Raw genomic sequence first — 27002 nt, 5'->3', positions numbered from 1 at the left:
TTTTAATTATAACGCACCATCAATATTCTTATCATTTTTCTCTTTAAATTAAATTTATATTTACATATTTTTTTTCTATTATTTTTATACTATTGTACTCTTATTAGAGAATTTACGTTTCAAAATTATGAAAACTGATATGAAAAATGATGAAACTATATTCTCTCATAATTTCTATTATGCTTAACTTTATTACACAAGAATTCTTCTGCAAAATTTTCTTTAAGATGACTTTTCTCAGGATTCTTCGGCAAAATTTTCCTACGCGAAAATTACACACTCGATCTTAACGAGCGAGCTTCTATTGTCGCGGCACCCTCGTTTGATACGCAACTGGGTGTGTGGGTGGAGGAAAAGCCTGGTAGTACGACCGGCATACGAGAAGAATGAAGTTGATGTGCCAGTCGTGAGCGCGATTCCGTCGCGCCGCGTACTTGAGGAGCCGCATGCGGCGAAGAAGCGGCGGAACGGAGGGTGGAAAGGAGCTTGAAGAGAGGGAGCCCCCGAAAAAGAAGAGGACCCTCTCCTGACGAGGGGATTGTCGCGTCGGGACTCAACGTTCAGTCCGTCCACGTCCGCTGTCGGAGACGCGACCGGAAGCGACCGGTCTTCCCGCGCGATTGCCTCTTCCTGCCTCTGAGAAGAACCGAAACGGAACTTTTCCTCCTAGTCGAATTAAAGAGACGCGTCTTCCGCGTGTGCGCGCGAATTCCCGAAGATCTCCATCAATCATCTCGCGAGTCTAGATTGATTGTAAATGTTGGGGATCTCCGCTGAACGATTCTGTGCATAGTTTTTGGCTCGATTATTTTCAAGGAGACGCAATTGTCGGTAAGGATAAACGATGTAATTAATTAATGATTTAAGCACGAGGTCGTATCATTCTGTTCTAGTTTCTTTAACGTGTATAAGTTTAGAATACAGGAAGCTCATCCTCGTTTACGAAACTGCATGACTTCTCACGTGCTTCCCGTTCGTAACAAGGAAGTATACGTATATATCATACAAGATACAAGTATATATCATACGTCGCGAAATTCGAAAAGGAAAAATATTCTTGACACATACAGATTAACCTCCTATCTTTATAAAAGATGATGACCTTAATTACTAGTAATCTGCGATAAAGTATCAAATCGTGACAAATAATGCTTCATAAGTTGCTTCCACGACTTAGTTGGAATTTAATATCATAATTTAAATTATCTCTTTTTATCGTAAGATATTATAAAAAAAGAAACAATGTGTTTTCATATATAAGTTGATTGAGGCTTCACAGAAAATAATAAAAAACGATTTAATTAATTTAACAATCCGTTTAAGCGCAGTGCTTTCGCATGTAAAATCAAAACGCACGGACACGAAGAGGTTTGCCAGCAGAGGCAAAGGAATTTTGTAATACGTAATAGCTTGTTTTGCGTGACATTATTATGATTTTCGTGACGTCCGTGCCGAGACATAGTACTTGGACTATTCTTGTAGTGCTAATTATTGCAATTATTGCTTCGTATATTATCGCCGATCTGAGGGGGTTTCAACTGTCCACCTTAATTTATCTTATAAATTTCAAGTGCTTATGTCAATCGCGCAAAAAAACAACAATTTCTTGATAACGCTTTACTGATAATATCTGCAAAAGCAGATGTCAAACAGCTGTAAATTAGATCTGTCCAAGAATGTGTTTATAAGGAATTTTTTTAGAATTCGATTATATATAAGTTTATTTAATTAATTAGTATTTAATTAATTAGTAATTTAGATAAATTATATTTTTAATTTATAATTGTTATTGCATTTTAATTGTTATTGCGTTTTGAAGTTTCGTGCGTCGAAAGCTTTAGTGTAATAATCTAAAAAATATATTTTACATATAATATTCGCGGAGTATTATTTTGCGGAAAACACAAAAAAATAAATTTTTTATCGCTACCTGGCATGTACCAATGCAAATATTGCACACTGACAAAAATACTTTATAAAAATATTAAAATCAACTTAAAAGATTAAGAATATCTATAAATTTTCTACATTTTTTATTATCTTAATTCTTATAGCTTTCGATTTAGTCATTTCCAATTAATCAAAAGATATAATTTTCTAAAAAGAAATAATTTAAGGGGAGAGAGTTGATGTTTCGGCAACAAATCACGTGCCTGAATCATCAGTCTTATCATCATCCATTAATCGATTCCTTCCACGATTTTCGTGTAGCCTATTCCGTAGTTACACGACCGACTTCCTCCATGCAAATCGTCACTTTTGTCCAAACTAACAATGACGTCGCACGTCACGAGACGACGACGTCTTTCCTGAACTGCATAAAAGCCCGCGGACTAGTAGAGCTCGACACGTGGTATGAGTCATTTACGTGCGTGACTAACACACGAGAAATATTCTTTTCAACGAAAGAGCCTATAGATCAACACCGTCTATCTTCGCGGAGATACATACCTAACTATATTGTCCGTCCATGTATTATCTAACAGATGATCGTCGGTCACGATCCATTTTTTATTCGCGTTACATTAAAGAGAATTGGAGCACAAACGTGCTGCGCTCGTATAGATCTCGTTAATTTTTTATCGCGAAGAAATGAAAACCCGAGTGTGATTGCCGGCGCGTTCGAAGCAGCGTCTTTGTACGTCCTTTCATAGCAAGGCATTACTCCGAACGAAAAGCGTGGACACTCTATGATGACCCAGTCGTCAGGTTTTGCTCGATATATCGATCTTCCGACGACTAAAGAAAGAAAGAGAGGAGCGGCCCTGATAAACACGCTACTGTAAATATCGGGAGTCGCGAAAGTGCGAGATCGTCGACGCAAATAGGATTTTCTATTCCAAGCGGGCTCTCTCGACGTGTTTTTGTCAGAGATATACTCGCGAAAAATGGAGCAAAATCAAGGAGTTTGCCCGAAAGTTTTCGAGCTCGCTTTAGAAGCCGTGTACATCTGTGCAAAAAAAAAATAGAGTCGCCTCCTACTCGAAATACAATATCGGTAAAACGCCCTCGATAATAACTCGTCGCCTACCACGTCCCGTCATGCATCGTACATAAATGCATACCCTATGTTCTATTATTTGCTACAATACACACCCTATCGATTTGACTCAACGACCCCTTTCTCACGTCGGAAAGTACGCGCTACCTCGAGACCACCCTGCGAATATTAATCGCCGGAAGGCACGCGTAAGAGTTTCGTTACTAAAAAATTTCCGTTTTATACCGTTATCAAAAGAATATCGATATCACCCTATGAAAGATTCCGTGATACTAATAACCGCGTAAACGTAATAACTGTCCGTACACAATCTATTTACTGTTAGAGAAATTCATTGTTAGCAGTGAACATTTCCCTGTTAGCAGTGTACGTTCGCTTGCATGCAGTCCATTACTCACACTCAAATATTGTTATATATATATATATATATATATATATATATAATTCAAAGTCGGCTGCTAGAAAGAAAACGTCCGCTGATTTCAATGTAAATCTATATATTCAAATACAGGATATCGATATTCGTTCAGAAGATCGAGCTACTTTGTAGATAAAATATATGATATAGTTTCTCTTATCAATAGCACAAGCTAAACACATACATACATTTGCATGATAATTATTATAAATTATCGAAGAATCATTTCTAATATATTTTGTCATTATTTTTTAAAAATCTTCTACCTAGTACTCTAAATAAAGTTTCTCATTTGTATCCGCTGAGAAATCAAAATAATACCCGCCTCATTTCGCTAATGTAATATCGATTTGTTTCAGGATGTCGGGATAATCGGCGTTTTTTTTTAGACGAGATTCTAGAAACATCCCCTTTGGGAGAAATTCAAGGAGCGTCTCAAAAAATAACGTTTCGCGAAAGATAATTGGCGGATCGATTGGCGGATGATCGACGAGCGTTCCGGATGATCCTGGCACTCGCGAGCACGGAAAAAGAAGATAAAACAAGTGGTTGCGGCTTGGAGGACTCGTCATATGGGGAGGAAAAGAGCGAAGAAACGTTAGAGCGTGGCGCACGAGACGAGATCGCAATGAAAGTCAATAAACCGTGATGAGTAACGGAGAGTATAGTGGTCGGAGTGGCATTAATAAATTAGTGTCTACTTGCTGCTACAAGCAACAGCAGCGGCAGCAATAGCAGGAGTCCGGAGGAGGAAGAGAACGCAAAGAGGAAGAGGCAGGAGAGGCGCGGACCTCGAGTGCGTGAGTGCGTGCGGTGTGTGCGCGTATATATATTCACGTGCGTGCGAATACGTGTGACCGGCGGCCGTGTCGATGCGGGGATTTGGCCAGTGTGTCAGTGTGAAAGAAGACAATTGACTCGCAACCGCCGTCCGTCGGACGGTGCTCGACTCGACAGGGGCCTTCTGACGTCACATCCGGCCTGTACGAGCCGCGATCTCATCTGGACCACGGCGCACGAAGGTACGCAGATTCGTGCACTTGGCACGGCGCAAAGCCCGCTGGAGCTTAAAAAGCTCGGATAAGCGGAGAGATGTATACTCTTCTTCCCTTCCCCAACCCCCTTTCTTCCCCTGCCGATGTGTTCATCCTGATGAAACGATGACGCCTCGGGCTCTCGTCTTGATGAGAAATCACCGTCTAGGACCGTAGTCTAGCATCGACAGTCTCGATGTATCTAATTAGCGATGCATTCCTTTTCTAAGCAGCTATATGCAGCTTTCGAACATCTCGGAATTTTAGAATCATATCGCTAAACAGCAATACGAATGAATACTAATATGTACTAAGCCTGACTAATTAATTTTTTTTTCGCTCGTTACGCGTCCCCAAAATGTCTCGAGGCGTCTTTACGATCATTATTTCAGACGCGAGTTTTAATGCTAACTTGATTAAATTATTTTTTTTAATTATAGTCTGACATCAACTGGAGAAATAAATTTAATTAATCAGAGAATTAAGAATCCTAGATTAAATTAATTTGCCGCAACAGTCTTCAAATCTCAAAATGTTTGAGTGATTATAGTCTGTCTGTAGGAAAAATTTATTATTAAATAAAATTATTATTAAATAAAAAATTGCTTCACGAATTTGGCTTAAGAAGCCAAATTTTTGATCACCGCATTAATTCAGAACAAACATTATTATACAAACACCATACATTATATAAACTCGTAATAAAACGATCGATTAAACAACGTCTTATAAGTTAGCGGAACAAAATGAGCAGAATCGATTCAAATTAATATTTTTATTTGTTGCTCATTTGTTGCTCAAAAGTTGCCAAAAAAAAAAATTTGTTGCTGTTACTTTTTTTAAAAAATGATGTTCCGCTAAAGGAAGATTAAGTTAGCGGAACAATATACATATATCAATAAAATTGTCATAACAATAATCTAAGAATTTGTTGCTAATTTGTTGCTCATTTGTTGCTCTATAAATATTTAATTTTTTGCCTGCAAAATACGTTTAAGTAATACCTGAAAACTGTTCAGCGTGCAAACTTACAAGAGTAAACCCTTAGAAAAAATGTGTTGCTCGCTCTGATTTGATCCTAATATATTGTCTGAATTTGTCGCTCTCGAAATATGCAAGTTTCGAATTTGTTGCTTGCAAAATAAGTTTAAATAATGCCCGAAAACCCCCGCTCAGCGTGCAAACTTACAAGAGTAAACCCTTAGAAAAAAATGTGTTGCTCGCTCTAATTTGATCCTAATATATTATCTGAACTTGTTGCTCTCGAAATATGCAAGTTTCGAATTTGTTGCTTGCAAAATAAGTTTAAATATGCCCGAAAACCCCGCTCAGCGTGCAAACTTACAAGAGTAAACTATTGGAAAAAAATATGTTGCTCGCTTAAATTTGATACTAATATGTTGCCTAAATTTATTGCTCTCGAAATATGCAAGTTTAGAATTTGTTGCTTGCAAAATAAGTTTAAATATGCCCGAAAACCCCGCTCAGCGTGCAAACTTACAAGAGTAAACTATTGGAAAAAAATATGTTGCTCGCTTAAATTTGATACTAATATGTTGCCTAAATTTGTTGCTCTCGAAATATGCAAATTCCGAATTTGTTGCTTGCAAAATAAATTATTAAATAATGCCCGAGAACCACACAGCGTGCAAAGTTATTCGGTATTAGCCTTCAATTTTGCGATAAAATTTTTTGACAATAATAGGTGGCTAATTTTTTACATAAGATAATTATTTTTTATGATCATAATCTCTTTTATTCACAGGTATCACATCAAAAACATATCGATTGCGTGCTAACATTTTATTTAATTTATTAACCCCAAGCATACAAAGCAACATAAATTTAGTAAATTGTTATTCTAGCGTCGGATATGTTACAAATAAGATATTAATAGATTTTCCAAGTATTGAACAAAAAATATCATGTTTAAATGGATGTACTAACCAACGAAGAACAATCAATATTTTATCATCATTTTGTTCCGCTAACTTATAAGACGTGATTAAACACTATAATGAGCTAACGATGAAAGATAAATTATTAAACACACGTGGATTAACATGCGATATGTACAATGTACGTATCGAATTCATCAATACATTTAAAATAGCTAGTAGCATTAGTAAACAAGATCACCATAGTGACATTGATTCAATAAAATATACCTAGTTGGAGTACTTTTATTAATCTATTATATTTGATATTTCTCGTATAAGAAAAAAACTCATATAGAAAAAAAGTTAAGCAAACTGAAATTAGATCCAAAAATATTGAATTTTCTAAAATCAACTTATGTCAAATTGCCTCTTTGCAGTAATTAAAAATATGAATATTCTTACTTGAAGAACAAATGTTGTGATACTATTCAATTTTTTAAATAGAGAATTTAATCATATTTGTTTAATTATAAGTAAAAAGATAAATTAATTTTTATTTTATATACTTACAATACGAAATATAATAAAAAGATTAATTCTCATATATTATTGATAATATCGAAAATATTTGTAATTATCCGCGAGGAATGCAAATATCACAATAATTTGGATATATAGTATATATACATTTCTGAAGAAATGTAATATATTGCAATCAATTAATATTTTACATTAATATTGATACTTTGGAGCATTTTCTTAAATTGTACAGAAAAAATTGTGAGAATCGCGCGCGTCCGCGTTAGATGTCGCGAACCGGTAACGTCTTCGTGAAGTGTGAGATTCTTCGCCGCGGCATGAAATTTCAGATGACTTATGATAGAGGCATCTCCTAATTAACTAGGGCGTTACGCGAAACGAACATTGCACCGTGAGAAAGAGAGAGAGAGAGAGAGAAAGAGAAACTAACTCTACATTGGTCATCGCGATGAAGATACGACAAATAAAATAAACGATTTTTTTCCGGATTCGCGTATGCAATGTAGTCGCGGCTTCTTCCCTTTAATCTTCGTTATCTGTCAAGGTCGTCGTATGCGTCTCGCTTCGATGAACATCGAAATTTAAGTCGTAAATGCGATGATTCATCAACGAAGATAGTTCGCGTTCCCGAAGAATTTTCATTAAAAATGAATAAATTCGACAGGAAGTCCCGGCCAGCGACATGAGTCATCTTTCTTTCTTATTATTAGATCAATTGACCGCATAAAAAAGATAATTGTATGATCTTACGATACTCTTCTCGCGAGGTTCCTCTTCGAGGAAACGGCCGATGTTTGCGGTCAGATTACGCACCGTGTAGCGTATTACATGGCATCGTAAGCTAACACTTTATTTCGTCTCGCGCGTATGTTAATGCCTTATTATCAGAGAGAGCTGGTTTGGTGTATCGCGTTGCAGTTAAACAGTATAAAGAAGGGTCCATTCGATAGCGTGTACACACTTTGGCTCCCGAATACTTGATGTAAATGGAAAGTACCTCTTTCAGGAGACGAAAAATGAAAGATCGTATCGAAATAACTAGCTTTAAAGACCGGTCGCATAGGATACGCTATTCGTTGCATCATTCATAGGAGTTTCCCGAGCCGGTATCGCGACGCGAGGGGAAGTCATAAATCCTGGCAGCTGCAATCGCAAAAATGTATCTATGGACTCGTAATTAAGATAGGCTTAACCGAGAACACCGGAAGGACGAGCGGTTCTAAGCGCTTTATGGAAGAGAGAGCGTAGGTGTCCACGTGGATTGAATCGTAAGAGCGTTCTTTTAAAGCGCACGAGATGAGCGAGAAAGGCTTTCGAGCATGAAAATGCGTTAGACTTGATCCTAATCGGCCCGTGCCTCACCCGATTTAATCGATTGCATCGCGCTTAAAGCGAAGAGGATACATCGCTTAACGAGGCAACGCGTTTTACATACACTGAAAAAAATTCATGTACTTTTACATGGAAATTACTTATTCAAAACTGGAAAAATTACCTAATTATCACTGAAATTTTTTTTCCACAGTTTTCAAAGTGAAAATACATATTAATGTAAAATATATATAAAATATCAATAAAATTACTATTTTTATGCAAAAATCACTTGTAATTTAAAATTTAGTATTTTCACTTTATTAGAACTTTATTTTATCCATTTTATTTATAACATTATTTTATAGCATTTATACTTTTATAGCATTACTAACATTTCGTATGTGTAATTCTATGTTCAGTGGAATATTTTCAATCCTGAAAATATATATTTTATACGAAATTATATATAATCTGTAATCTTCCATATAAAAGCAATATTGCATGATTATGCTGGGTCGGAAAAAAACCCAGCATAATCATGTAAATTTACACAAATATTTTTTTCAGTGTATTACACATTTGTTTTACTTTAAAAAAAAAGAAATGCAATCTTGAAGAATGATTCAAAGCTCGCGCAATTCGAAGTTAATTAGCAGCATTTTTAAATTTCATAGTATTTAAAATTTTGCACATCAAATGAGATGTTGATTATATTTTCTTTTATATCATACTATCTGAAAAAACACGACGGTATTGTAAAAATGCAACTGACTATATGTTCTTCAATTTGATATCGTAAATTTAATTAGACCGACTCATTGAGCTACAACAATTAGAAGCAACGTGTGATTTATTAACAGACATGGTTAGAGAATTGTTAATAAATGCACGTGTATGTATGTGCATCGCTATATTATATAATAATTAAATATACATTTAATTATATATATTTTTATCAAGGTTATAAGAATTAAAATCTGTCTAAAAATATAAGTTAAAAACATATGTGCGTTTTAAAAATACAATTCAATAATTAAATTTTTTTAAAAAGCTGTTATAGATATATTTTATTAAATGCGTAAGGCCCTGCGCACAATAGAGAAAATATTAGGAACAAATATTAAATATTAGGAATAAGAATTATTTTAAAATAATAAAATCGAAAAAACTCTGATATAAAAATACAAATTCGAGTATAAAGGACTAGTAAGGGCTAATAAACTGCTAAGAGTCTTTTATATACCCGAATTTGTATTTTTATATTAGAGTTTTTCCGATTTTATTATTTTAAAATAATTCTTATTCCTAATATTTAATATTCATTCCTAATATTTTTCCTATTGTGCGCAGGGCCTAAGTTTTCTTTAGGACAAATATTTTGAATTATTCTTTCAGCGAATGAGGAACAATGATCTACCGCGACAAGAGGATCCTCGCGATCCTTGTCTTGCTCAACGTAATAGTAAAAATTTCGACGAATCAAACGGATTCGCCAAAAACGGACATGGTAGAGGAAACAGAAGTTTTCACTACGATCAAAAGGATCCTGCCGGACAGATGTCTAGCCAAGATGGAACAGGGACCTTGCACGCACTTTGTTCAAAAATGGTACTTTAATAAGGTCGAGGGGAAATGTCGAACGTTTCCTTACGGCGGTTGCAAAGGAAATGATAATCGATATAACTCGGAAGACGAGTGTCTTCATTACTGTGTCGGTGGCGCTGATCGTAAGTACTGAAAAGTTCTTGTTTTTCCGAAAACTTATTGGGTTGATAATAAATTGTATAAAATATATAATTACAAATTTTTGTATCAAGATTTTTATTTTTATATTTGATTATATATTAAAATAATTTATTGTTTAAGATACGCTACCGCCTTATCTTGTGACGAAAGGTAGCGTATTTGTCACAACGAGCGCCACAACAACAAGTAATAGTCCACCCCCGACGACTTCCAGCACACCACGACCGACCTTTACACCCCCGAAACCGACGAAGCCGCCAGTACCGAGGCACGAACGAGGAAAGGTAAAGCCATCGTTAACTCATATAAATATCTCACCTTTTATATAAATCAGGAAAATTATTTTCACCACATCTTTTTACCGAAGGAATTAACTTTTATGGAATCTGGTCACGACAAAACGTTCATGTTCGCGCAAAGCAATACTTTCATTCAACTCGATGGTCCTGGTATCACAACTTTTCAATTGAGGTAAACGTAAGGCAATCTTAATTTAATATTTATTAATCTTGAACATTATTTTCCAATCCGCAAAGGAAAATATATATTTTAATATATCGTGTTTATACTCTATAATAAAAATTAATATTCTTTTATATGAACAAGATACTCCATGTCTAATAACGTAAAAAAAAAAATATATAACAATTATATATAATTTATACAATTATATATAAATATAATGTATTTATATATGTTATTTTTTTAAAATATGCTTTGACAGATTATGCCGCGAGATATCCTTCAAGTTTCGCACCAAGCTTCCGCACGGTTTGTTAGTTTATCACAGCGTCAAAAATCGCCCGGAAGGCCTTGACCCTTACGCTCTTTACGTGATAGTGGAAAAGGGTCAATTGAAAGTTGTTCATGTGTTCGGCAAACAGTCGACCAGCCTGACGGTCGGCGAAGGTCTTAACAGAGACGAATGGCACAGCGTTCTTGTAAGGATCGACGTGCACGGAGCAAAGTTAATCGCTAGAGTTGACGATAAGAAGGCCGAGATCACTCTAAAGGTTCTCGAACGTGTTGTTAATTACGGAGTATCCGAAGACTTGGCCTCGGTCGTTCTTATCGGAGGTGAGAGAAAGATCTTCGCGAAACTATTCAAAGATTGCTACTCGTATTTTTATTGCTTTATCTCTGTTTCGACAGGACTGAGCTCCGAAGAACGATTACACGGAGTAAAATATATAATAGAATCATTCGTCGGTTGCATCAGGGACATGGTTCTGAGTTCCGGAAAATCCGCCAGCGATTTGCTGCCCATTCGACCACTGATCGCGACCAAGCATGAGAACGTTAAGGAAGGCTGTATCGATAAGTATGTCTTTGCTTAAAATTTCTAAGGCAATTGAGGCGAATGTTCTCGAGATTGCGATTATATCTGAAATTTCAATTTCAGGTGCAGAACACGAGAGAACTTGTGCTTCGTTCCAGATCAATGTGTGAATCATTACAATAGTCTGACATGCGATTGTTTCGGAACAAAGTACGAGGGCGAACGTTGCGACGTGTATAGTACGTAAAATATAATTGAATTTGATATGAATACTTTTTTTACAAAAAAATATTCAAATTTTATTATTTATATTCATAACTCAAATAATTTAATTTTTTTAATTTAATATTTAAAACATTTTATAATTATAAATACATTAAATAAGTTGCTAGCATTAAAAAGATATTCAAAGTGAAAAAAAGACTAAAATATAATAATTTTAAGATATTATAGTCTTTATAATTATAAAGAATAAGCTACTTTTTATCGCACAAAAGAATTCAATTATCTATATAGAAACGATAAGTAGACTACATTTGTGTATTGAAAAAAAGAGATAGGGCCTTTATGTGCATCTAAAAAGATTCGAATATGAGACTAATGGAGTTCGAAATATAACATCATTTTTTAGCCGCGACGATACTGACGCTAAGAGGCTCCTCATACGTGTCTTTCCGTGTGTACGATTGGAAGGATCGTGTTCATTCGTCTGTCAACAGGATCAGCCTAGCTTTTAAGGTATTTCATTCACGGGCGCTTATTGTAATAGGACCTTCCTTTCCCTTGTCGTGGGTTCATTGATTCATTATAGCGAGACGTATCTTTCTGGCGGAGTCGAGAGGGTCGTACTTTGTACTTTTACGAACAGCTGCTTTTACTCATGGATCAATTTCTATGACGAAAAATTTACAGTGGAAATTCTTGGAGAAAGTGTCGAGTTCCACTTCACGAATTGTATCGCGACGGACCATTGTGAAAACACAATGAAATTCGTTTCACATTGAATATTCAATTAGTATTATTGAATAATCGCTTCACGCTATAGTAAGACTAAATTAAAAATATCAATCATAATATCGATTATACAGATTTTTATTTTTTAGTAAAATTTTATTTTTCTTTATTGCTTTGATTTTTTATTCTTTCTCTATTTTTTCTAAGATTAATAAAAAATTAATAGAAAAATAAATATTAAAGAATTATCTTTTAAAAAAAATCCTATAGTAGAAAGAGATTGCTATATATTATTAATTAATTATTCATTTATAAATTTATATTGAATAATTTTTTCAGGCGAATAAACACAAACTTTACAATGAACAAAATATTTGTTACATAATATAAATTTTGAAAATATTAAAAAAAAAAAAAACAAATATATCAATGTCGTCAAGCAAGAAATTTGTTTTTAGACAAAATGGGATGATTCCGCCTTGTTTTACGCTTCCGGCGAGATCGATGGCACACCGCATTACGTTGCAGCTTCCATTATAAATGGATCGGTCTACGTTGAACTCGATTTCGGACACAATTCAAAAATTTCCACTATGCTAGGCGATTACGTCACGTCTGATCATTGGAACAATTTGACTATATTCCATAACGGATCCCTCGTCTTCGTCAGCTTAGACGACGAAGTGAAAGTACTAGAAGTACCGGGAGAAAATTACAATATGATTATTGATCCGGAGATATACATCGGTGGCGGTCCGGAGCTTCACAAGAAGAAAGGTCTTCTGTCGCACAATAATTTTGCAGGTCTGCATGAAATTATCGTCAGCATCTAATATCATAGAATCCCGCGTTATTTAATCAATAAAATTTTATATTTTCTTAGGTTCCTTGAAGTACGTGTTTTTCAACGATAAATCGATTATATACGAACTGAAACGCTCCAATCCTATGGTGCATTATATTGGCGTATTAGAACCCGAATACTATGAAGCTAATGTCGACGTTATCCCGATCACGTATCCTTTCGCGGGAAGTCATATATGGTGGCCCGTCGAACGAACCGATTCACTGAAGTTAAACTTCGATTTCAAGAGTTCAAAGCCAATCGCGGTTGTTGCTTCGGGAGATATAAAGAGCAGTCACGGTGCTGGTTACTGGGAGGTGTGATTTTAAACAATATAAGTTATTATAGATTAAACAATATAAGTTATTATAAATTAAATAAATAAATGAAAATAAAAAAGAAGAAAAAAAGAGCATAATACATATATATTTAAAATCTTTTTTCTCCTTTTTTAATTTTATTCACTTACTTAATCTATTATAATAACTTATATTTTTTCGTATATTTCTTCTTATAGCTACGTCAAGTCAATGACGAAATTCGTTTCCAATTGGTACCTGTTGTAACGGAGAATATTACGGTAATAACTTCGGTAAAGTTTCCGCCTTATAATACCTCCTGGCATGCGGTTGAACTTAATTACACAAAGGGCGAGCTCAGTATCCTGCTCGATTACAAGAATAAGCAGAGCAAATTCTTTACTTTAACGTTCGAATTAGGTGATAAAGTTATTATAGGAAGTGGTAAAAGCAATGCCGGTAAATTAAATAATTTTTTTATATATAATAAGTCTGAAAGATTATATAAAACTACATGATAACTAGATGATTATAATAAGACTTTTAAATTGGCAATTTAGGTTTGGTAGGATGCATGCGCGAGATACGAGTGAATAATCAAAGAATCGAACCTAGATACGTGATAAACACTGAGAGAGTAATCGGAGAAGTTGCTTTAGACAATTGTCAATTTGTGGATCCCTGCAAGAGACCGAACACTTGTGAACATGGCGGTAAATGCTCGGTTAAAGAAGACAGGATCAAGTGTGACTGTACAGATACCGGATACATGGGAAAAAATTGTCATTTTGGTAAGATAAATTGTATGCGCGATAATTAATACAACCAAAATTAATACAATAATGTCAGTTTTCGTATGCATATAAAATTTATTTTATCTATATTATTATTATATATAGATGCTATTATTATTTAAACTGTTATATTATTATAATTTTTTTAATTCGATTTTCGTAATTTACGCTTTTCAGCGCAATATAGAAAAACCTGTGAGGAATTGGCTCTTTTGGGATTCACTCAAGATGACGTTTACAAAATCGACATCGATGGAAATGGTCGATTTCCGCCCGCTACGGTAAAATGCGAATTTCAATCGATCGAGGATTCGACCAAGACAATCGTCGAGCACAATTTACCCTCTCAAGTGGATGTTAGAACTAGCACCGAGAACGATTTTTCCTTCAACATCAAATACAGGCAGTTCACAGCCGAGATGCTTCAGGAACTGATTTCACACTCGCTTTATTGCAGCCAATACGTAAAGTACGACTGTTACAAAGCACCCTTGGACCTGCATAGTGCCACGTGGTTTCTGGGCTCGAAAGGCACCACTGTCGATTACATTGGAAACGTCAATCGCGGATCATGCCCTTGCGGAAGTAAGCTTTCTCAAGTAAATTTAGCATTAATGCAATTTATAGCTTATAGCGATTAATCTAAAAAGATGTGCGTTTGCAATTCTTAATTGTGCCTCGCACGAAGGATGTTATTTATTTTTTTTACTTTAGTGAACAGAACATGCGTTCACTCCAATTTGAGCTGTAATTGCGACGTATCCGCCGGAAATGCGGGAAAATGGCTTTCAGACGAAGGACACTACGAAACACCTGATTCTTTAGGCATCACGGGAATGGTATTCTTACAACAAAGAGATCTCGAGGAAGATGCTCGAGGACGTATCACTTTAGGACCATTAGAATGCGTTGAGACAAGTATGTGAAAATATGCTTTCTATTTTTAATTAACAAAATTTTACTTCACCCGCATATTATAATTAAGTGATAATGCTAAAACATTTTTCAAGCAATTATTTACAACAAATATTAATTATTGTGTTTAATCGGTCACAAACAATACTATTTCGTTTTTTCGAATATTGTATGCAAAGAGCAGAAAATATTTAGAAATAACAACAAATTAAGCAGATTAATTAGTGAAGATTAAGCAAGTTAATTAGTGACGATTTTTAGATACACAAAAATATGTGGTAACATTCACGACGTCGCAATCGTATATCGAAGTGCCGGGTTGGAGAAAGGGCGATATAGCCTTCAGCTTCCGAACGACAGGCGAGAAGGCTATTCTTTTGTATCAACCGCCGATCCGGAGCAAATATCCTTGCTTCATGGTCGCGCTAACGTCCGAGTATCATTTGACATTTAATTTCACCCTAAACACTGGCACTATTCGCGAGTTAGAAATAATAAGCCGACGCAAGCTCAACAATGGCGAGTGGCAGAAGATTTGGATCGATTACAACGATTATCACGTGAGATTCATGATCAACACCGATTTTCAAATGGTGGATTTATTACCCGAGGAAGAGTTCGGACCCTTCGAAGGATCAATGTTCATCGGCGGTGCCACCGCGTGAGTAATTTTCGCGTATTAAACAATTAATTTCTATATGTATAATGAAATTATTTAATATAACGAAAAAGAACGGTTTTAGTCCTACATTAATTTTTTTTATTCAAACTATCACTTTAATAATACTTTTAGGGAGCATTTGAAGACTTCTTCCGTTCGACAAGGCCTCATCGGTTGCTTTCGCGGGCTCGTTGTCAACGGAGAGATATTAGATATCCATAGTTATATGTCGGTACATCTGTCGGAAATCATTAAGGATTGCAAGCCTTCGTGTCAACCTAATAAATGTCAGAACGGTGCCAGATGCGTCGAGCTATGGAGCAATTTCGAATGCGTATGCGAAAATCAATGGGCGCATTTAGGCACTTATTGCGAGACAAGTAAGCCTTTATTCGATTACTTGAAGAGCTTCTCTCAAACTGTTTTAAATTTATTAATTTTATTTTCAAGATGTAGAGATTATTGCATTTTTTATTTTAATATGGATTTTTAAAATCACTTGAAAATAAACTCGTTAATAGTTTTAGAATATGGCAATTATTATTAAAAATAACATTTCTAAATTCAGACATCAACAACAAATCTCTCACATTTACCTCACCCGGAGCGTTCCTGAAGAAGAACTATTTCGGATCGGACAACAACGAGGAGAAATTGCAACTGAAGAGCATGTTGCAGGAAAATATTCTGATTAATTTAAGAACTTACGACACACACTCTCTAATACTTTATGCGAACGATCATTTAAACAACTTCGTGCATCTTTACGTCTCGAATGGCACTAATATCGTGTACCTTTTCAACGCTGGAAACGAGATCAAAAACATCACCGTGTCGAATCCACGTACGAATTAAAATCCTGATATATTTATTTAAGCGAAATATATATTAGAATTTTGAAAGGAATAACTCGTGATTTTTATTAGACGTCAACACGGGAATCTCTGTGCAAATTGCTATTATTCGAGGCGAAAATTGGACCACGCTGCACGTGAATGAATATAACGTCACATTGAATGCGACACCCATACTTTTGGATACATACTCGAATAAGCCGTGGACGAATCCGGAGAAAGAAGTTTTAGCACCGCAGCGGCCGCCGGCGTCCCCCACCGATTATTTCCAAGTATTAAAAAAAAAGATTAATTTTTTATTCAAGTTCACATCGCAGAGATAATATTAAAAAACCAAAAAATATATAAAGTCTATAAAAGTAATTGCGTTGTTTTTTTATAATTTTCTTGTATTACAAAGCATGATTAGTATGCAAAAGAATAGTTTTTTAGATTATTTTTAAATATATAATAATCAGTGAGAAACATATAAAAATAAAATATATTTTTATAATAAATATATAATAATAAATATATTTATAGGTAAATTTAGGAGGCTTCGATCCTGACAATTTGCTCAGAGTCGGAAAAGAAGGTGCCTTAATTCAAGGTTACGTTGGTTGTTTGCGAGGACTTATGATTGGCAAATATCTGGTCGACCTGCCGAATTTAGCTAGCGAAGCGAATCATGAAGGCAGCAAAGGCGTTTTACCGAATTGTCAGATGAAGTGCGACACGATGCCTTGTAAAAATTTGGGAATCTGTACGGAAGATTTTAACAGGCAGGAATCTTCCTGCAATTGCGAGCTAACGTCCTACTTTGGCGAATATTGTGCCGATGGTGAGCTTTTTATTACGTGTTATGTAATACATTGCATACTTAAGTTTAAACAGAAATATCTAAAAATCAAGAATATAAAATTTTAAGAATTTTTCGAAGAGAATTCAGAATTTAAAAAATTTTTTTTGAAAATACAAAAAATATTCATTATATTTCAAAACAATATTTATTTCCATAGAAAAGCAAATTATTTATTTCTATGGAAGATCTGTCAAAAAAAGCAACGTGAGAGATTTTTCAATGTTTTCACATAAAAATTATCTTTCATGTAGAAAAGGGCGCTGACTTTAGCGGGGAGAGTGTACTTCAACGAGAATTCGAACTCGAGGGCGAGGTAAATCAGGTGAAGATTCAATTAGCATTCTCGACGAACGAACTGCGACAGCGAACTACCGCGTTGCTGCTGGTACAGACCGACAATAAGTAAAGTATCGATCTTAATATTTATTTAATGCTATATATATATTCGTCCTGACATCGAAGTCTAAAAAGTCCCGGATATCTTTTAACGATTTTTTTTTCAGAAGAAGCTACTACCTATTAGTGGCTTTAACGTCCGAGGGGCAGCTCATCTTCGAGGAAGACAGAGATGGCTCGGCGGCTTACGGAGTGCGTCTGAATGACCGGAATTTCCTGAATGGCGCACGTCACAGCGTTTATTACGTTCGCGATAACACCACCGCCACTCTCTTGGTGAGTTATAATTTATTTTATAAATTTATATTTATATATTTTATTTTATTTTATAATATTCCTAAAATTTTTATAAAAAGCTAACTGTTTTAATTTTGATAATATGTATATAATTTTATAGATTGACCGCAAACACGTCCAATTGTTACCGCTTCCGGGACTACCGATTCCAGCAGATGAGGACGAAAGTCCAGGTACCACAGAGATTCAGCTCGGTGGATTAAACACGACCGATTCGCGATTCATCGCCTATAAAGGGTACACCGGCTGTCTTAGCAGTAAGTCTATCGATAAATAATCGAGTTTATCGACGCTCTTTTCTGTCTATCTAATGTCATCGGTCTTTCTTATATGTTAGGTAAAATATTAGTCATATTTTGCAAATTATTTATGCTTTTTTTATAGATGTCGTGATATCGATCAATGGGGGTCCTGGTATGAAGCCGTTGGAAGAATATATGCTTTTTACGAAACAAGCTAGTGAGACTGTCCGGGCAACGATACCCGCTGGTGTTAGAAGCGCTCAATGCGCAGTTTTTCATGCTCAATCAGGTGGTCTTGAGCCGCCCAGAAACGACAGTGTGGTAAGAGACTCGAAATTAAACAATATTAAATTAAACTATTAAACAATGTGATCAATTTTTTACATATTATTCTTTATCTTTATCTCTTATTATAAGTAAAAGCGAATAATATTAATAACAAATCTAAGAGTTTTCGTTTGATATGAATTTGAAATAATTCGCAATCTTTAGATTGATGATAAATTGCACAAAATAATTACTTAAAATTTATGTTAAAAAACAATTGAGGACTATGCCAAAAATTGTGCTAATAGAACATAAGTTTATTTTTTATTACAACCAAATTTCTTTGTGAAAAGAAAAGAATCTTTGTTGTTATACACAAAATATCGTATTACAAAATGCATAAAAACATACATTTAAATACATCTTAATTTTAATAAGAGAAGGGAATTTACAATAAAATATTTTATATTTTATTTAAAATTATTGAAATCTTTTTTAAATTATCTTCCAAATTATATTAAATTTTTCATTAAATTATAGAATATATAATAATTCATAATTAACATCTTTTGAAAGATATAATTATTATAGTGAATTAATCAAATTTTTTAAGTCTCTATTTATCAGTAGCGTAATATTATTCGATACAAAAAAATAAGTTTTTCACAAAATGAGACGCCAGCTTCATACAACCCCCATTACCACTATAGAAATGTTATAAAAAAATTTCTCACTCACCGACAGGTGTGGATGTTGTAGTACATAGAACATTGATCCTGAAAACAAAATATTCAAATTATGTATATATAAATTTGTGTGTATATATATATATATATTCCAGACTTTTAAAATACCCTTTGTGTATATATATATATATACACAAAGGGTATTTTAAAAGTCTGGAAAGGGTCGAATATCTCATAAACAATATGCAGTTTAGAAAAAAATGTTCTTATTCTGCATACCTCACAGTTGCCCCGCTGTCGCCCGATGCCTCCCCGGGCCTCCTCCTCTCTAGGTCCTTCGTAGCACTCACGACACTCGCGAAAACACGAATAATTACGATCGCCCGACACTTTACACGGCACTCCCGACGCGCGATACTTTACACGGCACTCCCGACACGACGCGTGAATTGCACGCGTATTTCGCGTACATTGCACAATGAGAAAACTATAATCGAAAAGAACACGAAGCAACGATTCGTTCGGTACAGATATTATTGCTGATAAGCTGCGCGCGAGTTTGACTGCGAGAACCTGTGAACAAATAAAATACATACATATATTAAAGCAATCTTATCTCAATATCTGTGGATATAGGTTTCCGGTTGTCTTTATTTTAGTTTATTTAATATTCTTTTGCTTTTTAGAAGGCAGAACTCTTTTTAGAATTTATGTAGAACCATGGTCTCCTTAAAATAAAGCCAGAACTCTTAATTATTTATGAATTTCCACGATATCAGATACCAGCTTCACACACATCATCAAGTCTCGAAACATCTTGTTAAAGGGCCGTGATCGAGAATGGGTCGAGGATCCGCCGGAAAGAATACCGTACAAGTCGCAATATTCGAGCGCGACTCAGGAAGAGCAAGGTGCGGGAACGTACATTTTCATAGCCTTGTGCTGTGTCTTTGTGGCTGCGGTGATCGGATGCATTTACGAAGTGTGGCGAAGCGCTCGCAAGGATCGTCAACGACGTCGCAGAGCGGCCTCGGGAGCTGCGGCGACCGTCGCAGCTTCCGGTTCGCAACGTTGGCAGCCGCAACAATACACGGACTCCCTAGTGACCACGACCGGTGTAAAAGCTGTCGGCTTCAAGAACGTAATGGACGACGACAAGAGGCCGAATGGCACGCACATGAAAGCGCCTGGTGCCAAGGAATATAAACCACTGCCGAATACGGAACCAAAGGACTTGATGAACGATAAAAAGGTTCACATAAAAGGTACAATCTGTTTTTATGTCAAGTGGATGATTTTTTTATGCAAATCTAATAGCAAAAATTCTATAATAAAAATTTCTATAATAAAAAATTTCTATAATAAAAATTTCTATAAAATTTCCAAAGACTGTATTTGTTATCAGCATTGCATATAAGAAAGAAAAGACCCTTTATTCTTGAATGTTCTACAAAATAAATAACATATAAGAATGAGATATTTAATATGATATAATATTTTGTCCTATTGTGAGATTTAATTCGTGTTTTTCTGTTTATTACAGCAGACGAAGAAGCAGAGAAAAAGGAGCTCCTAGGGGTAAATACAGGCATCATCACTAAACCTGCGAAACTGAACCCATTCGTAAAGATTTTTTCTTTTTTTCATAAAGAATTGCATATTAAGCTTTATCAGGCTTGCAAAATAGCTTTTGCATGTATTTTTCGAATTCGACATTGATATTATATGCTAAACATTTCATGCACATTAATTGATGCATTTTTACACACTCGCATTGAATGCGCAAAGTAAAACTAAATCGCTTTTCCTTCAAAATACAGCGACTCTGCATTGAATCACACAATTTGCACTAAATCCACAATTCATTAAGTCTATCAACAAACATATTGCATCGTGAGAAAATGTACAAGTATTTAATCGAAACAACAATGCTTGTGCAAACTTTCATTAGCACACTCCAAATACGACTTTCATATACTCACGCGCTTTTTTCGCAACGCCAAACAAAGACATAGCACAATATTTTGCGCATCATCGCAATTCAATAAACTATCAGGCATTCTATTTTTCTTCTACAGTCGATGGAAGATCTGACGGAAGAACCTGAACTGGAAGAACGCGAGGAGGAAGAAGAGGAAGAAGAAGAAGAGGACGTCCCAGAACCGGAGGCAGATGAGAACAAAGATCAATCACAGAAGCAAGAAGGGCAGCAAGAGGGGCAGCAAGAAGAGCAGGAAAAGAACGAGAATAACGATCAAGATGACGAGCCTCTCGTCAGGCCGGTAAGAAACAAGGCGGCAAGGAGAGCTTCCTTGACCGATGAATTGGACCCAGACGAAGACGACACGCAGGCCCTCCTCGAGACCAACTTCTCCGTGACGGGTTTAAATGAAATCAAAACCGAGCGTATAATACCAAGAGTAAATAACGCCACGAAAAATATTACGATACCAAAGAGACCGATGAGTCTTGATCTCAACGCGCCGATCAAGTTTAGAAAATTGCGCGAAGGATCTTGGCCCGAGAAGGTCACGGCGAGGTTGATCGACAGTGACGAAGTGAGTCTCCAGTCTCGAGGTAGAGGCTACATCGATGCGTATCGCACTCAGGACAAATAATTAAATCGACTGACGACAATAATTAATACGTTCAGAATAATCGCACGTTTCGACCATTGTAAATATCGCGTAGAGCGATCGTTTTTAATTGACAATCATGTATACATCTATAAATTTTAGGGCAGTATAATTTAGCTATATATATATATATATATATATATATATATATATATATATATATATAGAGTATTAACAAAATCGTTGAATGTGGTTAAAATGTGACGTGGTCAATTTTTGTCATAGATCTCTAATTCAAAATATTTTATTCAAACGAGAAACTTGTGAATTGAAGATATTTATTGCACTCTCGGTTACTCGTAATCTTATCCATTTAAAATCACGTTTCTTACGTAAAAAGAATAGAATCATTAGAAAATAAAACAGCAACGCGTTCTTTAAATGATGAAAAATAACAATCAGTGATGCAGATTCAGTAAATTGCTTCTATTGCCTTGAAATAGTCACGTAATGTTTACGTCTCGTTGTAGCGTCAATATTAATTTTCTGTGGTAAGCCACAATTGTATCTTTAACTTACTTAATTTTATGAGTTTATTACATAAGTCAGTATATACATTTTTCCAAGTTTGGCACATAATAGCCGCATTCGGAGAGAGAAAGACGTTCAAATAATGTACTTAAAATTAGCGTGTAGTCAAACACTTGTTTTTTATTACATAGCACAATATCAGTATTTTTCCAGTATTGATTAGCTGTAGGAAGAGCCTTTATTTAGCTCGAGAAAAATATTATTTTAAGATTCTAGTGCCTATATAATAAAACAATAATGTTGAACTAGCATTAAAAATAAATTTACAACGAGTATTTCGAGATAAGATGAGGATGATAAGAATCCGTATCGTGCGAATCATGTAGTTTTATTTTAAAAAAAAAGATAAATATTAAAAAACAAAATATTTTAGCAATTAAAATAATTCGTAAAAAATTAATATTTTTACGATACTGTTGTATCGAGGTAACTAAAAAAAGGTCACCAGCATAGATTCATGTTATTATCATTGAAGGCTACGGTGTACGCCAAACGAACTGTTCATTTATCGATAAAATTATTTTGAATTATTGTGAATTTTTTTTTTGAAATTTTGAGAGATTTATTTTTAATATTATAATATAACGTACAATAATTTTGTTGTATAGTTCGCTTTATGTGTACACCTGTGAGCCTGTTTAGTTTGATTTCGCTGCTTCGTGCGCAATTGTACAAAGCGAGTGTGACGTTTGTGTGCTTTTGGTGGCGATCAAAATAATCATGCGATAAAATTCCTGCACAAAGCATATCGCGAAAATCGAATCATCCAAAAGTCTGGTTTAATTCCTCAGACTTTAATACTAGGCGTCATATTTTCAGCACAGGGATTGGTCTGTCAGGACGAGTGTCGAGGAGAGCATTATACCGTTAGATTCAATTTTAAAACCCGATGAAACGAAAACACCGTGCGAACTTTAGAGGTACGAGGTTTTTTTTCACGCACGTCGATAATAAACCGTACGAATGTTAACTCGAAAATCGCATTTTGATTTACTCTCCGCGGTCTCTCGTCCTTTTCTCGATCGCGGGATGCAACTTACTATTTTCAATAATTATGCACTTAAATCTGCTTCCCTGGATGCATTGGCAATTAACGGAAAGTCGCTTACGACTATGCTATTACGAAAATTGAATTAGAACAAACGCTATACATTATTAATATCACTGCGATTATTTTATAACTCTGTAAAAAAAAACAAAAGCTATATTATTTCTATATAAAAAGTAAATTAAATTATAAAATTCTTTGTTATTAGTATTGATAAGAGAAAGAGATCAGGTTTGTACGAAAAATTGTATTATATTGAAATTGTTTAACTATTTGGTTATTACAGTTTTGCAACTTATGATTTTATTTTCTGGGTATTATTGCATTTTTATTATTGCAGGTTTCTTTTAATAATAATTCTTTTAATAATTTAATATCTTGCATGAACAGCTCATAATAGCATAACTGGCAAACGAAAAAGACGCGTTGAGTATTTCGAATGCATGATATAAACGCGACGATGCATCCTATTCGGAATGATAAAAAGGTTTATATTCTTTCGGAATGATAAAAAGGTTTATATTCTTCCAAAATAATTAGCCGTTAGATATTAACCCGTGAGAGTCTCGCGTGAGAGACACATTTTATAGCATGTTATATACATAAAATGACAGAGAAAATATACAATTTTTTTCCATTGACTCGAGTTTGTTGCATCGCTGCAACCATCTCTCATACTGCCTCTCCTGCTAAGCATCTTGTCGCAAATTTCTCCGATTTTTTCATGACAAAATCTCTTAATTAAAGAGTGGACAAACTATTCGACAGATTGATTTTACGCGTTACTTACGAATCATTAAAATAATTTATATTTTAATTTTGTATAACGAATAACTTTCTCTCCCGCTATTAGGCATGTGCATGATATATGATAATTAAATATTTTGTTCTACTAATTAAAGGAATTTATTTAAAAAAGTAAATATGTAAAATCCGAGGAATATAATTGGGAAATCTCTTCGATTCTAGATCTCTCTAAAAGTGTAAATCGAAGATTAAACCGAGAGAAAAAAACTGACATAAGTTTTGATGTTACGTAGAAATGTAATATAAATACATCGCGATTCTATTACCATAAATAATTATGGAAATCATATTCATATCGCATTGTTTAAAGCATCGAAATTTGAAAATATCGATATTTTATTTATATATACATATAAAACATCGATGTTTGATATAAATTAGCTGACACAACCATTTCCATTGAATTAATCATCGATTTACGAATATTCCACGAAAACATCGATAAGACCTTTTCTCGCGAACGTGCACGAATACTGCACAAACGATTAATTTGCTTAATGTCGAAAAAGGATTTGTTCATGGCACGCGAGAGACATTTACTTCATCGCATGCACGCTTTATAAGCCACTGACTCTGTTAAACAAGCCTATTCAAAGTGTCGAATACTTGTTGCATATATGTATTAATTAAAATAAATCTTTTATTTTGCCATTATGATATATGCCATCACATATATATGGCAAAAAATTTAGAGATTTTAAACAAATATCTTCGATCCATTTAGGCGTCTGCAAACGGAGATATTGGGCAACAATCAAAGATGCAAGGAAACACCTGCTTAGGTCAGTAATATGAACAAAAGAAAAAATGTCTCCTATATAAGAAATTTCAAAATTATGCAATTGTGTAATGAATTTGGAAATAGAGTAATTCCATTATGATTCGCCTACAATGTAAAGAATATTAAAGTTTCTATAAGTTTATTAGTAATTTCTCATTAAATTTAATCATATAAGAATTATATTTATATATAATTTTTATTATCGTATTTTATGTTAATATTGTGTTGTGTTAATATATGTTAATACATAGTATATAATGTGTATATATTTTTATATTATGTTAAATGAATTTTTAACACATAATATATAAAATATAATAAAAATTATATACATATATATAATTTTTCTATTATATTTTAAAGATAAAAAATTTTATTTTTTTAATAATTTAATTTTTTTAATAATTGTGAAAAGAATTTAAAAAAAGATTTAAGAACGTTATTTTTTGACCAATTTTGCACAATTTTCCTAACGTGGAACTTATTACTTATACATGCGATTTCAAATAAAATTACTCAATCAACTAGGGTTAATTAAAAAAATATTCTATTCGTTTTAGCACCCGGCAGCAGGCCGAAAATTTTCAATATGTCCACCATCTTCTTACCGGATGGTCAACGGACTTTCAACAATCCATTAAGTTATCTCGGTGGTCCGATATTACCGCCGAGGAATAGATCTATCGAATCGGTGCTATCTTTGGATTGATCGCGGATCGTCCGTACTTTGCTCTAAGGGATCATTGAGCGTGAACAGGAACAACGAATCGTATTCTCTAAACGAGAACGGGAAATCTCAAATGTGTTGATTGCCAAATCAATAAATATAATTTACGACAAATTTATAAATATATTATCATATAAAATAGAATATCCAAAGAACACAATAGAAATCTAGAAACACGTTAGGAAGACGTTTACAAAGATGTTTAAAACGTATGTCTTTTCTCTCTTTTAAAAAAACTGTTATGAGTTAATTGTTTACTCTAATAATTGATATAAATATAAAGAAATACATGAATTATTCTTCTATTTCTTTTTCTCAGTTATGGATTTAATTAATATTAAAAAAATGTATTTAAAAATAATTCTGTATGCATCAACACATTTGACATTTTCCATTTTTCAATTCATCTCTCATTATCACAGAGTCATCCGTTTCTCGAAAGGCTCGTGTTAATAGCTCACGACGAGCTATAAGCTAAATAGTTTCATCAAGAAAGGACCAACAAATTCACGATCAATGAATTTTACCCGTGACAAGACATTATATATAGTTGCTGATAAAGATTTAAAACGTGATAACGAGCTTAATGTGGTAACTAGTAATATAAACTCGATACATTTTCTCGCAGCTAATAAGAAACTGTTGTGCTCAAATATATTTCATTTCAATATAAGATATGCTTATAAAAGAAATTCTTTGTAAAATTTTTCCCCGTAAATTTCTTTTCCTTATTACACACCAAAATACTTTCTCTAATCTTAAAGAATATCAACAAAGTAAAACAATTTATTCCATTTTTATCCCCCCCAAAATTTTTCTCCAATAAAAGAAAAGTCCAATAAAAGAAAAGTTTAAAAGAAAAGTAAATAGTACATAAAAAGTACATAAAAGTGATTCAGTTTCAAACTGACTCATATTCCTCACCCTAGTCAAGATTTAATTAATTCTCTGTACAGCATCGTGGTAAATAACTATTCATAATTTAACGTATATGATTGCCTTACGTATTGTTATACGTAACAATATAAGAACAAATTATAAATGCATCATATACAATAAGAAAAGGATCATTTTTGTGTGCAGAATAATATTGCAATATTTAATAATCAATCGCACAAATAAAAAAGATTTCCAAGGAAATTCAAGATAAAGATCTATTTTTTATTTCCTAAATATAGTAAACATACCTTTCTCTTGCGAGGCATGATGG

The 27002-nt window shown here is 34.2% G+C and overlaps 1 protein-coding gene across 8 annotated transcripts; it reads left to right on the top strand.

The window, feature by feature from the left end:
- Window positions 1-388: 388 nt before the first annotated feature.
- Window positions 389-27002, top strand: Axo (axotactin). 8 transcript variants are annotated; one of them, XR_014426339.1, is made up of 30 exons: window positions 390-831; window positions 3779-4441; window positions 9583-9914; window positions 10054-10217; window positions 10301-10404; window positions 10658-11010; window positions 11086-11254; window positions 11336-11451; window positions 11844-11950; window positions 12625-12970; window positions 13050-13327; window positions 13528-13768; window positions 13870-14100; window positions 14281-14688; window positions 14818-15021; window positions 15280-15679; window positions 15812-16059; window positions 16248-16523; window positions 16606-16805; window positions 17056-17353; window positions 17626-17776; window positions 17878-18046; window positions 18168-18324; window positions 18452-18630; window positions 20089-20527; window positions 20806-20885; window positions 21341-21544; window positions 23249-23349; window positions 25009-25066; window positions 25626-25704. XR_014426339.1 is itself a non-coding variant. In XM_083048739.1 (29 exons), exons 3-29 carry the CDS (start codon window positions 9596-9598, stop codon window positions 25772-25774), a joined length of 6048 nt encoding a protein of 2015 aa, XP_082904865.1. In that variant the 5' UTR covers window positions 390-831; window positions 3779-4441; window positions 9583-9595; the 3' UTR covers window positions 25775-27002. The 8 variants fall into 8 exon arrangements, 7 of the variants coding, with proteins under 7 accessions (XP_082904861.1, XP_082904864.1, XP_082904862.1 ...); XM_083048739.1 differs by lacking the exon at window positions 23249-23349 and having other exon boundaries at window positions 25626-27002; XM_083048740.1 differs by lacking the exons at window positions 25009-25066; window positions 25626-25704 and having other exon boundaries at window positions 23249-24116.

The sequence above is a fragment of the Prenolepis imparis genome, unplaced genomic scaffold (genome assembly GCF_030444845.1).
Source record: "Prenolepis imparis isolate NDT839.2.m4 unplaced genomic scaffold, iyPreImpa1.0 SCAF_10, whole genome shotgun sequence".
Lineage (NCBI taxonomy): Eukaryota > Metazoa > Arthropoda > Insecta > Hymenoptera > Formicidae > Prenolepis > Prenolepis imparis.
The sequence above is the reverse complement of the archived record's forward strand: the minus strand, read 5'-3'. Positions and strand labels throughout refer to the sequence as shown.